At 48.1% G+C, this 15,236-nt stretch overlaps 6 protein-coding genes across 6 annotated transcripts; 3 read left to right on the forward strand and 3 right to left on the reverse strand.

Annotated features, from left to right (window-relative positions):
- Positions 1-986: 986 nt before the first annotated feature.
- Positions 987-2,804, reverse strand: EJ05DRAFT_111784 (FAD binding domain-containing protein). Its single transcript, XM_033738999.1, has 3 exons — positions 2,303-2,804; positions 1,175-2,253; positions 987-1,123 (listed from the first exon to the last, which is right to left on the reverse strand). Exons 1-3 carry the CDS (start codon positions 2,474-2,476, stop codon positions 994-996), a joined length of 1,383 nt encoding a protein of 460 aa, XP_033598128.1. The 5' UTR covers positions 2,477-2,804; the 3' UTR covers positions 987-993.
- A 2,185-nt stretch (positions 2,805-4,989) lies between these two features.
- On the forward strand, positions 4,990-6,153 carry EJ05DRAFT_488405 (uncharacterized protein; the record flags this gene model as incomplete). Its single annotated transcript, XM_033745707.1, has 4 exons — positions 4,990-5,142; positions 5,192-5,682; positions 5,731-5,798; positions 5,846-6,153. 4 exons carry the CDS (start codon positions 4,990-4,992, stop codon positions 6,151-6,153), a joined length of 1,020 nt encoding a protein of 339 aa, XP_033598129.1.
- Positions 6,154-7,301: 1,148 nt separating this feature from the next.
- EJ05DRAFT_513159 (NAD(P)-binding protein) lies at positions 7,302-8,319 on the forward strand (the record flags this gene model as incomplete). The annotated part of the gene is made up of 2 exons (XM_033748407.1): positions 7,302-7,603; positions 7,666-8,319. The coding sequence occupies exons 1-2, from the start codon at positions 7,472-7,474 to the stop codon at positions 8,317-8,319; spliced, it is 786 nt and encodes a 261-aa protein (XP_033598130.1). The 5' UTR covers positions 7,302-7,471.
- Positions 8,320-8,823: 504 nt separating this feature from the next.
- On the reverse strand, positions 8,824-10,003 carry EJ05DRAFT_478640 (uncharacterized protein; the record flags this gene model as incomplete). Its single annotated transcript, XM_033744502.1, has 1 exon — positions 8,824-10,003. A coding segment is annotated over exon 1 (1,009 nt), but the record flags the coding sequence as incomplete, so codon positions are not given.
- Positions 10,004-10,845: 842 nt separating this feature from the next.
- EJ05DRAFT_478642 (uncharacterized protein) lies at positions 10,846-13,704 on the reverse strand. The gene is made up of 3 exons (XM_033744503.1): positions 13,402-13,704; positions 13,186-13,355; positions 10,846-13,135 (listed from the first exon to the last, which is right to left on the reverse strand). Exons 1-3 carry the CDS (start codon positions 13,542-13,544, stop codon positions 11,106-11,108), a joined length of 2,343 nt encoding a protein of 780 aa, XP_033598132.1. The 5' UTR covers positions 13,545-13,704; the 3' UTR covers positions 10,846-11,105.
- Positions 13,705-13,822: 118 nt separating this feature from the next.
- Positions 13,823-15,223, forward strand: EJ05DRAFT_111955 (uncharacterized protein). Its single transcript, XM_033739000.1, has one exon. The coding sequence runs from the start codon at positions 13,959-13,961 to the stop codon at positions 15,162-15,164; it is 1,206 nt and encodes a 401-aa protein (XP_033598133.1). The 5' UTR covers positions 13,823-13,958; the 3' UTR covers positions 15,165-15,223.
- Positions 15,224-15,236: the final 13 nt, after the last annotated feature.

The following is a 15,236-nucleotide window of genomic DNA, read 5'->3' on the forward strand; positions in this document are numbered from 1 at the left end:
ATTTTGTAGTAGTACAGTACGTAGAACCTGGACCTTACACATCACTTTGTAAATACACAATCGTTAACGATGGTTCGAGATAATTATGTGAACCTAATCAATCGGATGCCACGGGACATGGTCTCGTACGTGGAATGCATAAGAGATGGATCACAAAGAGAGATAAAATCTCCACTATAGGAGTCATCATATATCACATCTGTCCATAGTCGACAGAATTCCAACCACGCGCCTATATACAATAACGCACCTCCCCTCGTTTCAGCCATTATGATCTCCGCCGGGCGCGCCACGGCTCTACAAGCATAGAGGCGACGATTCACACTATGGTCTTCTAGTCTTAGCGGCATCAAAGTATACCAATAATGCGCCATTATCGATTGCATCTTTTTCTACAATTTAGTACTACTGTTAATTGGAGACTAATCTGCGGAAGGGTCTCGTTGCAACTTCTGTCAGTATTACTACTGGCTAGATCTAACCCACTACAGTTGCACAGCATACCAGGATTGCTATAGCGAGTCTGCAGCCTAAACGCTTATGCCCACCCTGGACTGGCAGATCTAAGCGATAGTGGTTGCTCAGCGACGGTAAGCAAGCGGTTCGAGTGAGGAACCAAAACATACTACGCAACCTGGAAATCGTATGTTTAGACTATTGTGAGCTGTAATCGAAGTAGCTTCGAAGTCCTTGTAGGGATTCTAATTGACACCAGTCTTCTCCGTATCTATGTAAGACTTTCGAGTAGGTCTTAAGCACTCGTGAACTGGCGGATATCAGTCATCTTGGAATTGGACAGCCTCTAACCTATACTAGCGATGTCGTCGCCGAGACAAAGACGAACAGAATTAGGGCCGTTTGGATTACTTTTCTCGAGTAGGAGCTTTTGTCGACATATGAGCAGCAATATTCACATGGGTGAACATTGGAAAAAGGCTAGACGGATTACAGATCATCCAGTCAACATTATTCTGCTCTGAGATCCGGACTTGTTCACTGGATTGGGAACCAGTGTCCAAACCGGTTCTGCGGATCAAACTGCTTCTTGAGCTCTCTAAGACGAGGCAAATTTGTACTATACACAATCTCATTCGATTCATCGCCATGCGCGAAGTTTGAATACCTATAAATTGATTAGGCGTATTCCATCTGACCACAGCAAGGAAGAACTTACACCTTTGGCATCTCATAGCCGTCGTTCTCTCTGAGAATCTGTCGAACCCTCTTGCCAAAAGCTTCGGCCTGCGCATCCAGTGCCTCATCTTCATACGTACCCATAACTATAGTACTAAACTCCATATCGCGATGCGCATATGCCGTACTATCGACTGGGAAACTTTGTGCTTTGCTTAAATGGTAACGCTCCAGGAGGACTGCTGATAGACTCGCTCCAGGAAGCTGTTGGAATTTGACAAACTCATTCCAGATAGCACGCCACGTACTTGGGATCATTCTATGGTGGCCAGCACTGTAGACAGGCTTTCGAGGCCCGCGAGCACAAAATGGGTCTCCTCCAGCGTTCCACTCATTGTACTCTTTCACAGAGTGCTGATCGAACAACGGTCCTATGTCGTACAGTGCCTTGAAGAAATCATGGCCCTGTTCTTCGTTGCCATGAAGATAGAAGGGCACGATAAGGACGATTGGGGTGTGCTGTTCGTCCTGCGAAGAGGCCAGGTACATAAACACATTGGTATCAGGTGTGAGTTGGAGCTTATCGATGGCTTCTACCACTTGCTCAAGTTTGTCTGGGTGGAACCCGACCAGGGCAGACCACGCTTTGTTTTCCTTGGGTGTGACTGCAAACGCTTTGACAGTAGCCGAAGTGACGATACCGAAGTTCGGGCCTGCACCACGCATTGCCCAGAAAAGATCCGGCTCACTTGTCATGGAAACAGTTTTGAGTATACTTTCGGCAGTAACCACACGCAGCGAGACAACGTTGTCCATGCCAAAACTGTGATGACCCATGAGGTATCCATACCCGCCTCCGAGGTAGGCCCCTATTGTACCAACACAATTACAATTGCCGGTTACGACTTGGACACCGTTGGCATACGCAGCTTCGATGGTATTCTTGACAGTTGAGCCGCCACCGATAGTAGCCAATGTTTTGTCTTCATTCACAGTGAAATGATCCAATCCAGCGAGATTTATGATGACTCCCTCATCATCAAGACCAAAAGAAGAGCTCCAGCCGTTTGCACCATTCTGCGCGAGAAAAGGAATGGCTTTGGAATTACAGAACCGTACCTACGCAGTGTCAACCGTATGCCTAGGGCGTTGAATGTGGAGTGCGCACTGTCGTCTCTACATCCTCTTCACAGCCAGCATTTACAACAATCTTCGCTCTCGGTTGCTTGTATGTGCTCCATCTTAGAGGAGCGTCGGAGCCGGGTGATGCAGTGCTTTGGTCAGTAAGCTGTCTTGAAAGCTCGACCATATGATGTTGGACGTCGGACTCTGACGCAGACATTCTTGACGATAAGGTCTTACGTATTGACAGCGTAGATAGAATTGGAAGAACGTAATAATGGTGGGAAGTAGCAGGGTTATATACCGTGTGCACCTCGCAAGCTTATGCAACATACCAACAATTCGAACAGGGTCTGTGCGAGGCCGTGTGTTGTATGCTGACTGAAAGACTTAAGCAGCGGAGGCTTTAGGCAACCCACGAAGATCTAAGGGCTCTGCAGGTGTATTTTGGTGACGCCCCGAGCCATGGCAAGGAACTTACGAATACCTAACGATTCTTGGTCCTGTCAATTCAATCAAGGCTTAGATGGCGTGCAACGAGATCACACACTGATCTCCACGTTCAATATCTCGGAAGCATGATGATAGTGACAGCTCCCATTGCCTCTGTGCTATCCCACAAGACTCGCTGGTCTTACAAAGCTTATAGAATCCGTTCCTGCTCGAAAGCATTAGACGTCAGACTCCTGTAGTGTCTTTAGTAACATCCAAGATGGTCTAATAATAGTGCTTGATATCCTGCAAACCAACACTGACATCAAAAGTAGGGCGACTGACAAGTGCTTATGGAATCTCGATGGGCGAAGTGCGTGAGACGGGTAATTAGATAGGAGACGATCATTACGTCGGGTCCACATTTAAGAAGGCTCCGAATCTATGGATGAATTTGCTGCTCCGAATAAACTCAAAAACTCAAAAGGGAGCTCACGGACCTGTCAGCACAAAACGCACAAGGTAATTAATTATCATGCGCTATCACTCAAAAACAGAGATGGCGTCCCTACGACGAGTTGTGGCATGTTTGACCACGGGGCAAGTCCATCCCCAAAAGTCACAGAGTAGCCGTGCTTCTTTTATCGGACAGAATGTGCTTATGCTTGGGGTACGGAGATGGGGCTTCGCAAATTCATGCATCGACTCAGAGCTCTCGTGTGTCCCTGAGTCAGACAATATTAGTTACGAGCGTCTAGATCACTCTCCACGCATCCCGCTGCAAAGTACCGAATCTCTGTGGCTGTACAGGAAAATTAGCACACATGTTGTAGGTCACCTGCGGATTCGCACGAGGCAGAATGACCTGTGTGTGAGTACAGTTTGTAGTATTCTGAAAGCATGAAGTTCTTGATCACCATGCCGCTCGTTTCTCCGTCCTGAAGCACGACAAGGACCAGGCACGAATACGGACACGATTTTACTCAGTCTAGTGGGTCTTGCGCTGTCGACCCATAGCCAGGAAATGAATTCACGCGGGGTAGAGTACCGAACCCGAACGACAAAGTATCCAGGAAACTTTCGGGAACAGACCCGAAGTCCATGTCTCAACAACAATTCAGTTGTACCGTGCCAAAATCGTCTCCGTCATGAATTTGGACAGACAGCGTCTAGCCCACATCACTTGCGAAGGTCGCTGTTATTCCTCAGTTTGCTATCTGAACACTTCCACTATTCCAATATCACTGAGCGTATGGGCACTGCATTGGGCTAAATTTAGAGATCATCAGCCTTGCTACCAGGGCTGCGTCGATCTGCTCATAACCGGGCCGTGATTTGGTCGTGATTTGTGACCTGGTAGCGCAGGGACATGCCCGGAGACAATAATGGGGCGCGGCGCGCGACTGCCAGTGAAAAACTTGTGGCTTAGTCACTGTGCCACGCTTCCCAACCATTTCATTTTCGCATTGAATCCTGCGTGTTCATCACAGTATTAAGGACTCTGCTCGTGTATTAAATGGAATCAATGGCATCTGGCGGGCTCATGCCATCGTACCGGAACAGAATCGTGCAGTGCACCAAAAATTGTGGAACGCATCCGCGCTTTATCTACCGCCCGGAAATGCGGACCAACGAGTCCTTATGTCATAGATGATCTCCCCAACAGCACTACTTAGATATTCAACAGATCGGACACCAGGTTCATATTGTGTTGGCAGGCATTCGACTTTTTTGCGCAACGCAAATGAATATATCTAGAGACTAGTGGGTCGCATATGATGGTAATTCACACTATGCGCATAAGCATCACCATACCCTTGCAAGCAAATGGATATACCACGTGTACACAAACCTTAACAACTGCCGACAATTGCAGCCCGTATAGACTAGGCACATCGTTTCTTCTCGAGTGCCCTCAAATATTCTGATTGGCCAATCTCGTCCAATAGCGGCAAGTCCATCCACACCACATCATTCTAAGAACGGTCGATCCCAAATCCCAGTCCCATATCCCCACTATTCCACTCTCTAGTATGATCTGCAACAGGGACGTTATACTAAATCCTGCAGAGCACAACGTGGGTAGCCAACCACGTCGCGCCGGCATGGGCACTCCGAAGACTCCAGCCGTTTGCAAACTCGTAGCTTTGTGTGCGATGATGTGAATCGTCTGGAAGCAAGGCCCCTGAAGGATACTAAGTGGGGGAGCAGAGTTTCATTGAAATATATACAAGGCTTGTACGAAGTTCGAAGTCCCTGCCACCGATTATCATCTTGTAAACAATCTGGCCGTTGCCCAGCATGATAGGCATCAAGAATCGCGGTGTTATGATGGTCGCCATCTTCTGGGTTGAAGTCGCCATCTGCTATGTCTTTGCAGCGTTGAGGTATTACACTCGAGCAAGAATTGTGCGGAAGGCGGGTGTTGACGACTGGCTTGTTATTGTATCGTGTGTATGTTGTTCCGTCCGTCCAAGTGCTCGAAGCCACTGACAAGGCGTAGCTTCTCTTTACTATCTACGCGACCCTGATCACTCTATGTTGCCAACATGGCATGGGTCAGCACCTTCTTCATGTGCCGCCTGAAAATTACCTGCCATTCGCTAAATATCATTTCTTTGCCCTGGACATAATTGCGATTACTGCAATCGCTACTAAAGCTGCCGTTGCGGCTTTCCTCCTTCGACTTGTTCCTTCGACTGTTGCGACATGGGAGAGGATCTTTTTATGGACGTGTATCGCGACTATGGCGATCGTGAGCACTATGTCAGTCCTAGCTGCTCTACTCAGATGTACTCCGATTGAACTGGCATGGGATCCATTACAAAGACACCCGTGTCGGTTCGATATTAGACATTTTGTCAAATTGGCAGGTGCATGGACGACGATCGAGGACTTCGTTCTGGCGATCTTTCCGTGGCTTGTGCTTTGGAATATGCAAATGCGCCGTAAAGAACGACTGCTTGTTGCTATAGGCCTCTCTTTAGGCGGATTGTGAGTACTTACCTCTACTCTTGAGCTTCTAGACTAAGACGCATATAGGGGTGGCATCTGCAATATCTTCCGGGCTGTTCACATAGACGATCTGTCCGACTCGCCAGATAAGACTTGTAAGTAGGCTCTTCGTCGTCATTGAGTCTCTTCTGACAAAATCTAGACGACATGCTCCAACTCGACCTCTGGTCGGCTACAGAGATCACCTTCTCCGTTGTCTGCTGCACGATTCCCGTCCTCAGACCTTTATACATGCGCGTCCTCGGCCAACTATCCGAGTCCAATCCCTCCGACGATTTCATTCCTTGCGCAGGCCAACGCGCAGATCACCAGCAAAAAGGCTTCTCGACTCTAAATGACGACCCTGCCACACGCTTGGATGAAGAAGCGAGCATCACTATCGCGCGCACACATGAGACGACTAATTCCATAAGCAAAGATGTTGAGCGTGACGTAGAGGCTAAAGGATGAAATATCAAATTCCAAGATCGGGATGAGAACTTCGGATAGGTTCCCAGGATCGGGGCGGCTTTCCGGGCCTAAGGGCCCCACCACCCCACATATGTTACACATCTAGACAGGTTATCCATGTCGCGACACATCGCTCAACAAAGCATATACCGGTGCTGTGGGACACTAGACAATAGTCGAAGCCAAATTCTACATCGTTCCGTCGACGACGATGATACCAAGTTCGCCATATTCGATCCTCCACTATTATACCGTCGTCTTCAATACTTCACGCGACGCTATACACTTAGTCGTTGTATACGAGGCATTGCCGCATTAGCACTACACGACTGAGTGACATGATGGATTGTCAGTCATGTTTCCAGGATGGCTATGCTATAATCCGGTACGGGAAATTTTCGCCTTGGCCTGGTGATATTTCAGAAGATCCTGTGGAGAGCACGCTTGGACTCGATGGCCAAGTTAGAGACATTAGGATCATCGCTCCTTTGGTCACGTCTTTGTCGTCCCTGTTGGCTTGGCATACAAAACGTTAGCCAGCACGCCTGCAGAATTTCAATGTTGATATTTGGATATACCAGATGGGTTGCGAGCTATACTCCAGCGGGAGCAATGCCGCAGCTTGAGCTGCTCGAATTTGTCATATCAGTCGTATATTCATCGGATCGTTTTTGGGATTTTACAAAACGAGATAACCAAAACTTGAGTGGAAGAAGACCTACGTGAAAAAGCCGGAGAATTATCTGGTGTCCAGCGTCAAGAACAAAGACTTAATGGTACAGTGGTAGGTGTAATTGCATGACAATTGTCGGAGGATAGAGCATGTACCGTCTAGAATACGGGGACATCGATGTACTCTAAAGTCTATATGAGACCTTTCTTATCTATCGCGCGATTATACGGACATACGAACTCCACTGCCATGTCGTTTTCTTGCTCATAGAAGGATTTTCTGGGTGGACAAAGACACCAATGAGGCGATATCATGATGACCATAGATATAAGCTGACTGTATATGTCTCATCCTGCGTATAGCACCATACCTGGCTGATGCGTGCTCTGCCTGAACAGCACAATGACGTCATCAGACCTTGGTACATTGCTTATATTCTCATCTTATTCTCCAAGGTATCAACCTTTGTGGTGCCCTTAAGCACTCTCTGCTCTACAAAGCTTAACCCAGAAGCCTCCCCGATCTTAATTATTATAGCCGTTTCTTTCGATTAATTGACTATATACGCAAACAAATCCAACTGAATCGTAGACTGCAAAGTAGACTGCACAGTAGCACAATAGACTAAACAACCAGTAAGGAAGAATGGCGGAAGACTTCCAAAGACTGAGAAACAAAACTTTTCAATCCTTAGAAGGCAAAAATGCCATCGTCACCGGTGCCTCGCGTGGCATTGGCAAGGGCATCGCATACGATCTCGCATCAAGGGGCGCCAAGGTGAACAACCACTGCAAAAGTCCCTCCACCATCGTCTGAACGATCCTTGATACTTGGCACAGGTCCTCGTAACATACAACTCCGAAAGCAGCGCCTCGAAAGTCGAGCGATTTGCCACGGAAATCGGACCTCAGATTGACTCTGTCCAAGCCAATCTCTCCGACCACAAAGGCCCCGAAAAGGTCGTTGAAGCAGCTACAAATTTCTTTGGGGAAAAGTCTATCGACATCCTCGTCAACAACGCCGCATTCCTCAACAATGGTGCACTTGGTGAAATTACCCGCGATGACTATGATGCCGTATTCAATGTCAATGTCGCAGGTACACTCTTTCTCACACAGGCTATCAGACCACATCTCCGTCCCGCGGCACGCATTATTAACATCTCGTCCGTTGGCGCACGTATGGCGAATGTGGGTATGTCGCTTTACACCGCGAGTAAAGCGGCGCTGAATGGACTGACGCGCGTATGGGCCTCAGAGCTGGGTCACGATGGGACGACGGTGAATGCAGTGTGTCCAGGGCCTGTGCAGTCTGATATGCTAGACCTGGTGCCTGCGGAGATCAAGGAGTTGCAACGGAAAGAGACGCCCGTGGAGCAGCGGTTTGGAGAGGATAGGGATATTGCTGGTGTTGTTAGTTGGTTGGCGGAGGAAAGAAGTCGGTGGGTGACGGGCCAGGTTATCAGTGCGAGTGGTGGGTATGCGAAGTACTAGACTAAGTGGTGTTGAAATTAGTTGTCAAATTCGTCATAGCCAGTCCATGAGTCACAGCTTCATAAGACTTATGGGTCATCAGTCTGTTAGAGAGAATCCATTTGTTAACCAATCATAGGATATATTAGTCGTCTACTTTGTTCGATCGCTAGCCCTGACCTGCCGGGGTCCTATCCCAACATATGCACTCGACCGGTCGGCGTATCAGGAGGCTAGGACTGCGTACATATCGTCTGAGACTGAAACGTTGTGACCTAACTCCTGCTGTAGATCCTTGTGATTCATGGACTAGCAGATCAATCACTGTGAGCTGATGAATAGTCCTCAGTGTCAGAATGTTCACTTTTATGTTGACATGTCAGCTTTATAGCGCAGCTTAATTGCTAGATAGCACTACTTGATAAAGCATTGTACCTTTCTAAGTTGGATACCTAACTGTTCGCCTGGTGTCATCTATAATATACCTGTGACCTTCTCTTAGAACATACGAAGTCACGAAGAACAGTCAGACCCATTATGTACACGACAGGTACACCCGTGTATTACGCAGATCAAACAGCCGCGTCGACATATACTACGGTTAATGCACTCCGCGAGTTATGTCTGTCTATATAACGAACTTAAATCAGACTGATATTTTGAAGAGGCGCCCCTATCTTTCGAGCCATATCCGCTGTCAGGCGATATTCGTTCTCGTACATATTCCATTCTGCCTCTGTAAATTTCGAACGGTGTGGAAGGATCCTTGGGTCTAGTCTCTGGATATCCCCAGTTGTTGTGTTATAATATGCCTGTGTATATTCCTCCAAGGGTCGACTGGGGCTATACATCATCGCCTCATATCCAGAAGGTAGAGGTCCCAGAACTGCTTCGTCGTGTGCATGACCATCTAGATAGCATTCACCAACCAACTGATACACAGTACCATCTGGTCTTCTCACTGGTCTGAGTACGAAAGGGTTTGACCATCCAAGTAAAAGAAAGACGACATCGCCGGGTTTTGAGTTTTTAGGCCCAACTCCAAGCTGGTTGTGCTCGCTTAAGAAGAGCGCTCGCTCATGACACGGACGGTGAGTCTCACAAAAAGGAGAGCTAGGGCCAGTAGGAACTTCGATAGATAGACTTGATTGCTTCTGGACCAGTTGTTGTAGCTCCAGGATGCTTCGTTCGAAGCTTGCATGGCTAGGCTTGGGACTGGGCGAGTAATATTCGTCGAAGACACGGGCAAAAATAACTCGACAAAGCATCTCAAGGGATACTATTGAAGCGTTTCCGCTATCACCGAAGTATTCACGGAAACGCTCGAGATTTAGATAGCGTGACTCACCATGGCCATGACGTTGGACTGGCCAAGTGGTGCGGACAGAGCTGATAGGCACCCCAGAAACCATCAGGACATTCATGTCTTTTGGGCTCATGCAAACTTCCGAAAAAAACGACCCGGGTATCCAACAGTTGAAGCGTTGTAGAGTGTTCGTGTTCTTCTTGATACGCCAGTCCCTGATCCAACTCGGCCATTCCTGCCGGCGTAAATGCGAGCCAGCGTAGGCGAGCATTTCCAGGTCATTATGCAGAAGGCGCAGAGTAGCGCTTCGGTAGACATCGAGCACAGATAGATTGTAATCTGTGACCATCGAACGAAGGCTCTCGTGAAACGATAATAGAGCGTATATGCGGTCTCGTGGGTCCGAGCATTGAGCGTTTACACAGTCATTGAAGATCTTTGGTAATCTGTATTTCCTACCAGACCATAGATAATAGACCAGGGATAGCTTTCTGAACAGTTCATTTGCGCGGAAATAGTGATCGTTGGGATCTTGCATCTTATCGACGATAGAACGAATCCCCATCCCGAAATACCACCAGCTGATCTGATTTGAACCGCACACGACGACACCCCTCTTGCATTTATCGTGCGTTCCAATCGAGAGGGCTTCCTGTCTTATCCAAAGGCGCGTGAACCATGTGCGGCTGAGCAATAACTCTAATGAATGACTATTCGATGAGCTGAGTAACATAGTAGACATAGGGTTATCAAGAGATCCTTGCCCTGGTAAAGACATTCCTTCGTTTTCTCCAATCGCGTTCAAGATTCTCAGTACATGCGCACTATCGTCTGCTTCCTCGCCTAGCCATATCACAATCTTTGATGCTGCTTTGTAAATTTCAGCCATATAAGCCACTTGTTTGTTTCGCTCGGGTACATCGTCCTGATTAACACATATAGCATCGATCCACAACGTCCGGGATTTGGTACCTAGCCTGAGATGATGCAGGGCCGACTTAAGATTCGGTGTCACAGATAGGTTGCAGAACCTCTTACATTCCGATACCTCTTGGACTTGTATGGTTCTTAGATCATCTTTCATGCCCCATGCATACGATAGAGCCTCATATGGAGGAATTCCGTCCGATTTCAGGAGGTAAGTGTGCAATATGACGCGAATGGGATCATTCTTCCTTCCCGGTAAAAGATCGAGTAGCCTAATCTCTTTGCGCGTCGCATCTAGGGGAATATAAGTGTAGGTTGACATTCCTGCGCCTTGCAGCAGTGAAAGTTCAAGAAGTCCTGAAGTCGCAGAGTAAGGGCATTAGAGTTCAGAAATCGCGATCAGACTTGGATTCGAAATTCTAGATAGCCTCGAATTATATTAATGATGTCTTGCCGTGCACCGCCCATGTATGCATGCACTGCGCCACCACATCCGCAGCTTCCCCACCTAGCAGTCTGAAAGCGGCTTTCTCTACTTCGGCTTCGACATTGCTCAGAGAAAGAGACACAACACTCATGATAACAATGCAAACATGAGATACGTCCTCTTCCAATACTCGGTCGCATTCCTAGCGATCTGGTCGAACATGGCCTTACTGATGCCTTGTTGATCCATGTCCGCAGCACCTAGCAAAGCCGTCGAATTGTGACTGGAGAGAGCCTGGCTCAAATAACAGCTATCGAAGATCAGCTGTAAAAGTTTGTTTGTCATGCGAGTCTTTTTATCCTCAAGACTCGCATGAGATGCTTCGTCGATACTAGGTTGCAGATCGTCCTCACTGGAATCTGCTTTCAATTTCTCCGATTCACTTTCGAAGATAACCTGTCGTGCACAACGTTTCAACGCCTCTACAGCACTCTGATTCGAAGCCTCTTTTAATACTTTGACTGCCTCTGGCGACCAAATATCAGGGCCAATGATGGTCATGCTCGATGATAATGCATGTAGGAACTTGTATGTGGCTGGGGAGGGGAACGATGGTAGCGCTGGGTTCCCTTCCCATAACTGACGGCCAGAAATAACTTTACGGCGAACAAATCTGTTAAGCAGCACCTTGTAGATATCTTGTGGTTTTACAATGACCGATGCCGCGACAGTCTGATGGAGAAGCTGTAAGGCCTTTTCTGGAACCAGATGCGACTCGTGATGCGTGCTTGCAGCAGATTTGGGCAGACGTTGACTAACCTCCCGCAGAGTCCGCAACACGAAGATAGTCTGCCCAACCCTACTTTCAGTGTCCTCATGAGCAACTATGCGCTCTGCAATGCTCTCGAGGTCTCTCCGTATTTGAGACAGAGCTTGTTCTGAGCTCTCGTACAACGCTTCTTCGATGCTCCGGGGATCATCCTGGCTGAGGAGTGTCTGTTTCGAATCTAGTTCCATTTCATCGTCATCATCGTCATCAAAGTCATCATCCCATCTCAAGTCTCTCATCTCCCTAATGACACGACGTACGTTGGCAACAGAGTCTGCCCATGCGTCGTATGTGGCAATTATCTGCTCTACTGGCTGGCTGCGGCCACGGCCTCTCTCGATCACAGATTTCTTGAAGCCTTCGGCTCCATCGCTTAGGTCGATGTAGTCAATTCCAAGACTCCAAAGCGGCGCGGTCTTGACAACATCCCCATTCCAATGTTCTAGATAGTCACCGATTGCATCAGTGACAGAGCTCAGCTTCAAGACGTCGCGCTGGGCGATCAACTTGGTGTGCTTGTTCAACACGTCTCGTAGATGATCAAGCACACGTTGTGGGTCGAGCCCAGGCGCACGTCTGCTCGCAGGGAACCACGTCTCAAGAATGTCTTGTCTGAGTTTGACGACTTTACGTAGGTCGGAAATCTTAGAAAGAACCTTGTCTAACCCAGTGACAAAAGCTTTCATGGCTTGGCGAGCCCACTCTTTCGTCAGTCGTTCTACGTCAATTCCATTCAACTCGTCATGTCGAGACCATGGTGTGTAGTTGCGGACTTCATCTGCTAACCATCTTTGATGTATGGGCAAATTCAGCTCTGTCACGGCCTGCACATCTGACGCCTGTATCAGCGGACGTGCTTTGAGCTTTAACAATGCCTGCGATATCTGCCGGGGAAATATTGCCCGTGTTTCATGAAGTGTTGTTACACAAATATTCAGAGCTTTGAGTATATGATCTTGGATATCTGTTTTGTGATCGAACTGCCCATTGAGCGATTCTAGACGTACCTGGTGAAATCTATTCAGGACATTTGTGGGCGTGGATGAAGTTGCGAGGGAGTAAGCACATAAGTTATCAATCAATGCTTCAGTTTCCAATGTTGGATCAGAACATTGCTTGCTGATACGACTAATGAGCCTGCCGCGCAAATAGCCTAGTCGTTCCTTGGCTCGTTCACTTAGCGGAGAAGTGCTCGACGACTGAGTAAGGGCTTTGTGTAGAAGTCGTGAGAGTACGAGGATCTTCGATGCGAGGAGGAGCGAACCTCCCTGCTTGAGTTGTCTAGCGATGACAGTAGGGCACGCTTGTAGCATAGCCAGCTGCGAGGCAAATGCATTCTGGTGTTCTCCTATAGACATATTAGACGCTGACACCAAGTATTACTTAGATGTGATGTACTTTGCGTTCTCCAATGTTGATCGATCATGGCGTAGTTACTGGTGACCTTTTCCAGCAAACCAGAACTGCAATGAGTACCTATCTGAGCAAGGGCGTTTTCTACCTGTCCCATGGTCTGATCCATGTCGACAATACGTTCTGCCGTACCTAGAAGATCCCGATAGCTCGCTCTGCCCCTGATCAGCAATAGGACGCAATGTACATTATGCGACAGACCCCACTAGAGACCGCAATCGTTCTCGATTGTCGTTTGCACTGGATCTCAGCTGAGCTTCCAGCTTACGAACGACTGGAACTGGGTATTCGAAAGCATCTTCCCAGCTCTTGAACGTGCGCGGATCAGGTGCTTCAGTAGCCATGGTAACCCTCAATACGCAGCAGATGTATAGGTAGAAGCTGGCCTGTGAGACTTCAAACTATGTTTCACCGTGAAAGAGTCATTCTTCCGCAGTCAGCGCAATGCCCAAGTGATATCTTCGCCTGACTTCCGAAGGAGCTTGGCGTCTCGAGCTATATGGTGAGCACGATAGAGTGGATGTTGAATTCTCGTGGCCAGTTTCTAGTGGCGCGACTGCGGGAAACATCAACCAATCAGAGCGAGTGCAGCCAACAGTCTGAAACCACGTCTTATGACTACGACTTCCTGATCAACATCCCAAACAACAACATCACTTCAGCAAGCCGTCATACTTTTCCTGGTCCTCGACCTAATAACTTCTCTTCTGCTCTGTGCATATTTTCGTTTCTTTTGAACAAATTCACCTTCCTCTTCAATGTCGCACACAATCTTGCAGTCTCCACTGCTCAGTTTACCACTCGAGCTCCGGCTAGCTATTTACGATTATGCCCTTTCGGCGCCTACTGCCATCAGTATTACAACCACGATCGTCGACGATACCGATGCACAAGTCGTTGCTGAACAGAAGGAGTCGATACCTGGTCTTCCAAGAAATCATGTACCACATCTCTGTTATTACACCGATGCAGCTTCAACCCGCACCGTCTCCACCCTCGAGCCCGACAATAGTAAAACACCTCCTGGTCTGTCCCAATCGAAGCATCATATAGACCACAGCAGCGACAGCGATGAAGGTCCTCGACCTAGAAAACGTGCGAGACGCGCCCCTCCAGGAACTGGGCAAGATGAGACACAAACTCCATACCTGCCGTACCTAGCATTTGGTCTATTTCAAGTCAATCGCCAGATCAATCAAGAATTGACGCGCCACTTAACAAAACGGCGCATACAGGATGTGGCCACATCATTCTCATTCTCTCACAGTGCTGATGCAGCGTCTCACTCTGCAGCCTCAGAGTCTCAACGATCAGCATCTACAGGCACCACAGACGAATCACCTACCTCGAGTCGTTGCTCCTCTCCAGACAGCAGATCATCATACTCCTACGAATCCCCAATCGTCTCCTCTGATACTGGTATCCGTCTTCATGTCACCTATCCATACGGTATACTCATTCTTAAGCACAAATATCCCGACCTTATAACACAAGCAAGGGAGATATCAATCACGGGCTACCACGTCACCCACGCAATCCAGGCGACTACAAGGCCTACATCGAGTTGCCCCCGATCCATCATACGGCCTCCGATGAGCAAAGAGACCTGGGACGCAGCGAAAACTGCATTAGCCGAGATCACGCGCAAGGTGCTCAGCCCAAAACCGTCGCCGTTACTAAAGACTTTGAACTTACGTTTCTTGATACCGGGCGAGAGCTCCTACCGAGAGATGTGGGAGGACGGATCTCCGGTCGGGATTGTGCTATATAACACATGTGGTGGGAATATTAATATGATGATCAGCAGGGGATCAATCGGGAGCGCGTTGATCATGAGTGTCCGTCCGCTTCCAAGAAGTCGAAGTTTATCAAGTAGGCATGGGTCGTTCAATCCAGATGATGATTGGACGAAACTTGATTCCCCGGCAAGATTTGAAGAGCAATCTTTGGCGTTTTCGATATGAGGATACCTTTCATAGTTGAAAGAGCGTCACACGGGACATGCGCCACTCAGTGCTGGACGGTAACCGGTACTT

Source organism: Pseudovirgaria hyperparasitica (genome assembly GCF_010093815.1).
Source record: "Pseudovirgaria hyperparasitica strain CBS 121739 unplaced genomic scaffold EJ05scaffold_13, whole genome shotgun sequence".
NCBI classification, from domain to species: domain Eukaryota; kingdom Fungi; phylum Ascomycota; class Dothideomycetes; order Acrospermales; family Acrospermaceae; genus Pseudovirgaria; species Pseudovirgaria hyperparasitica.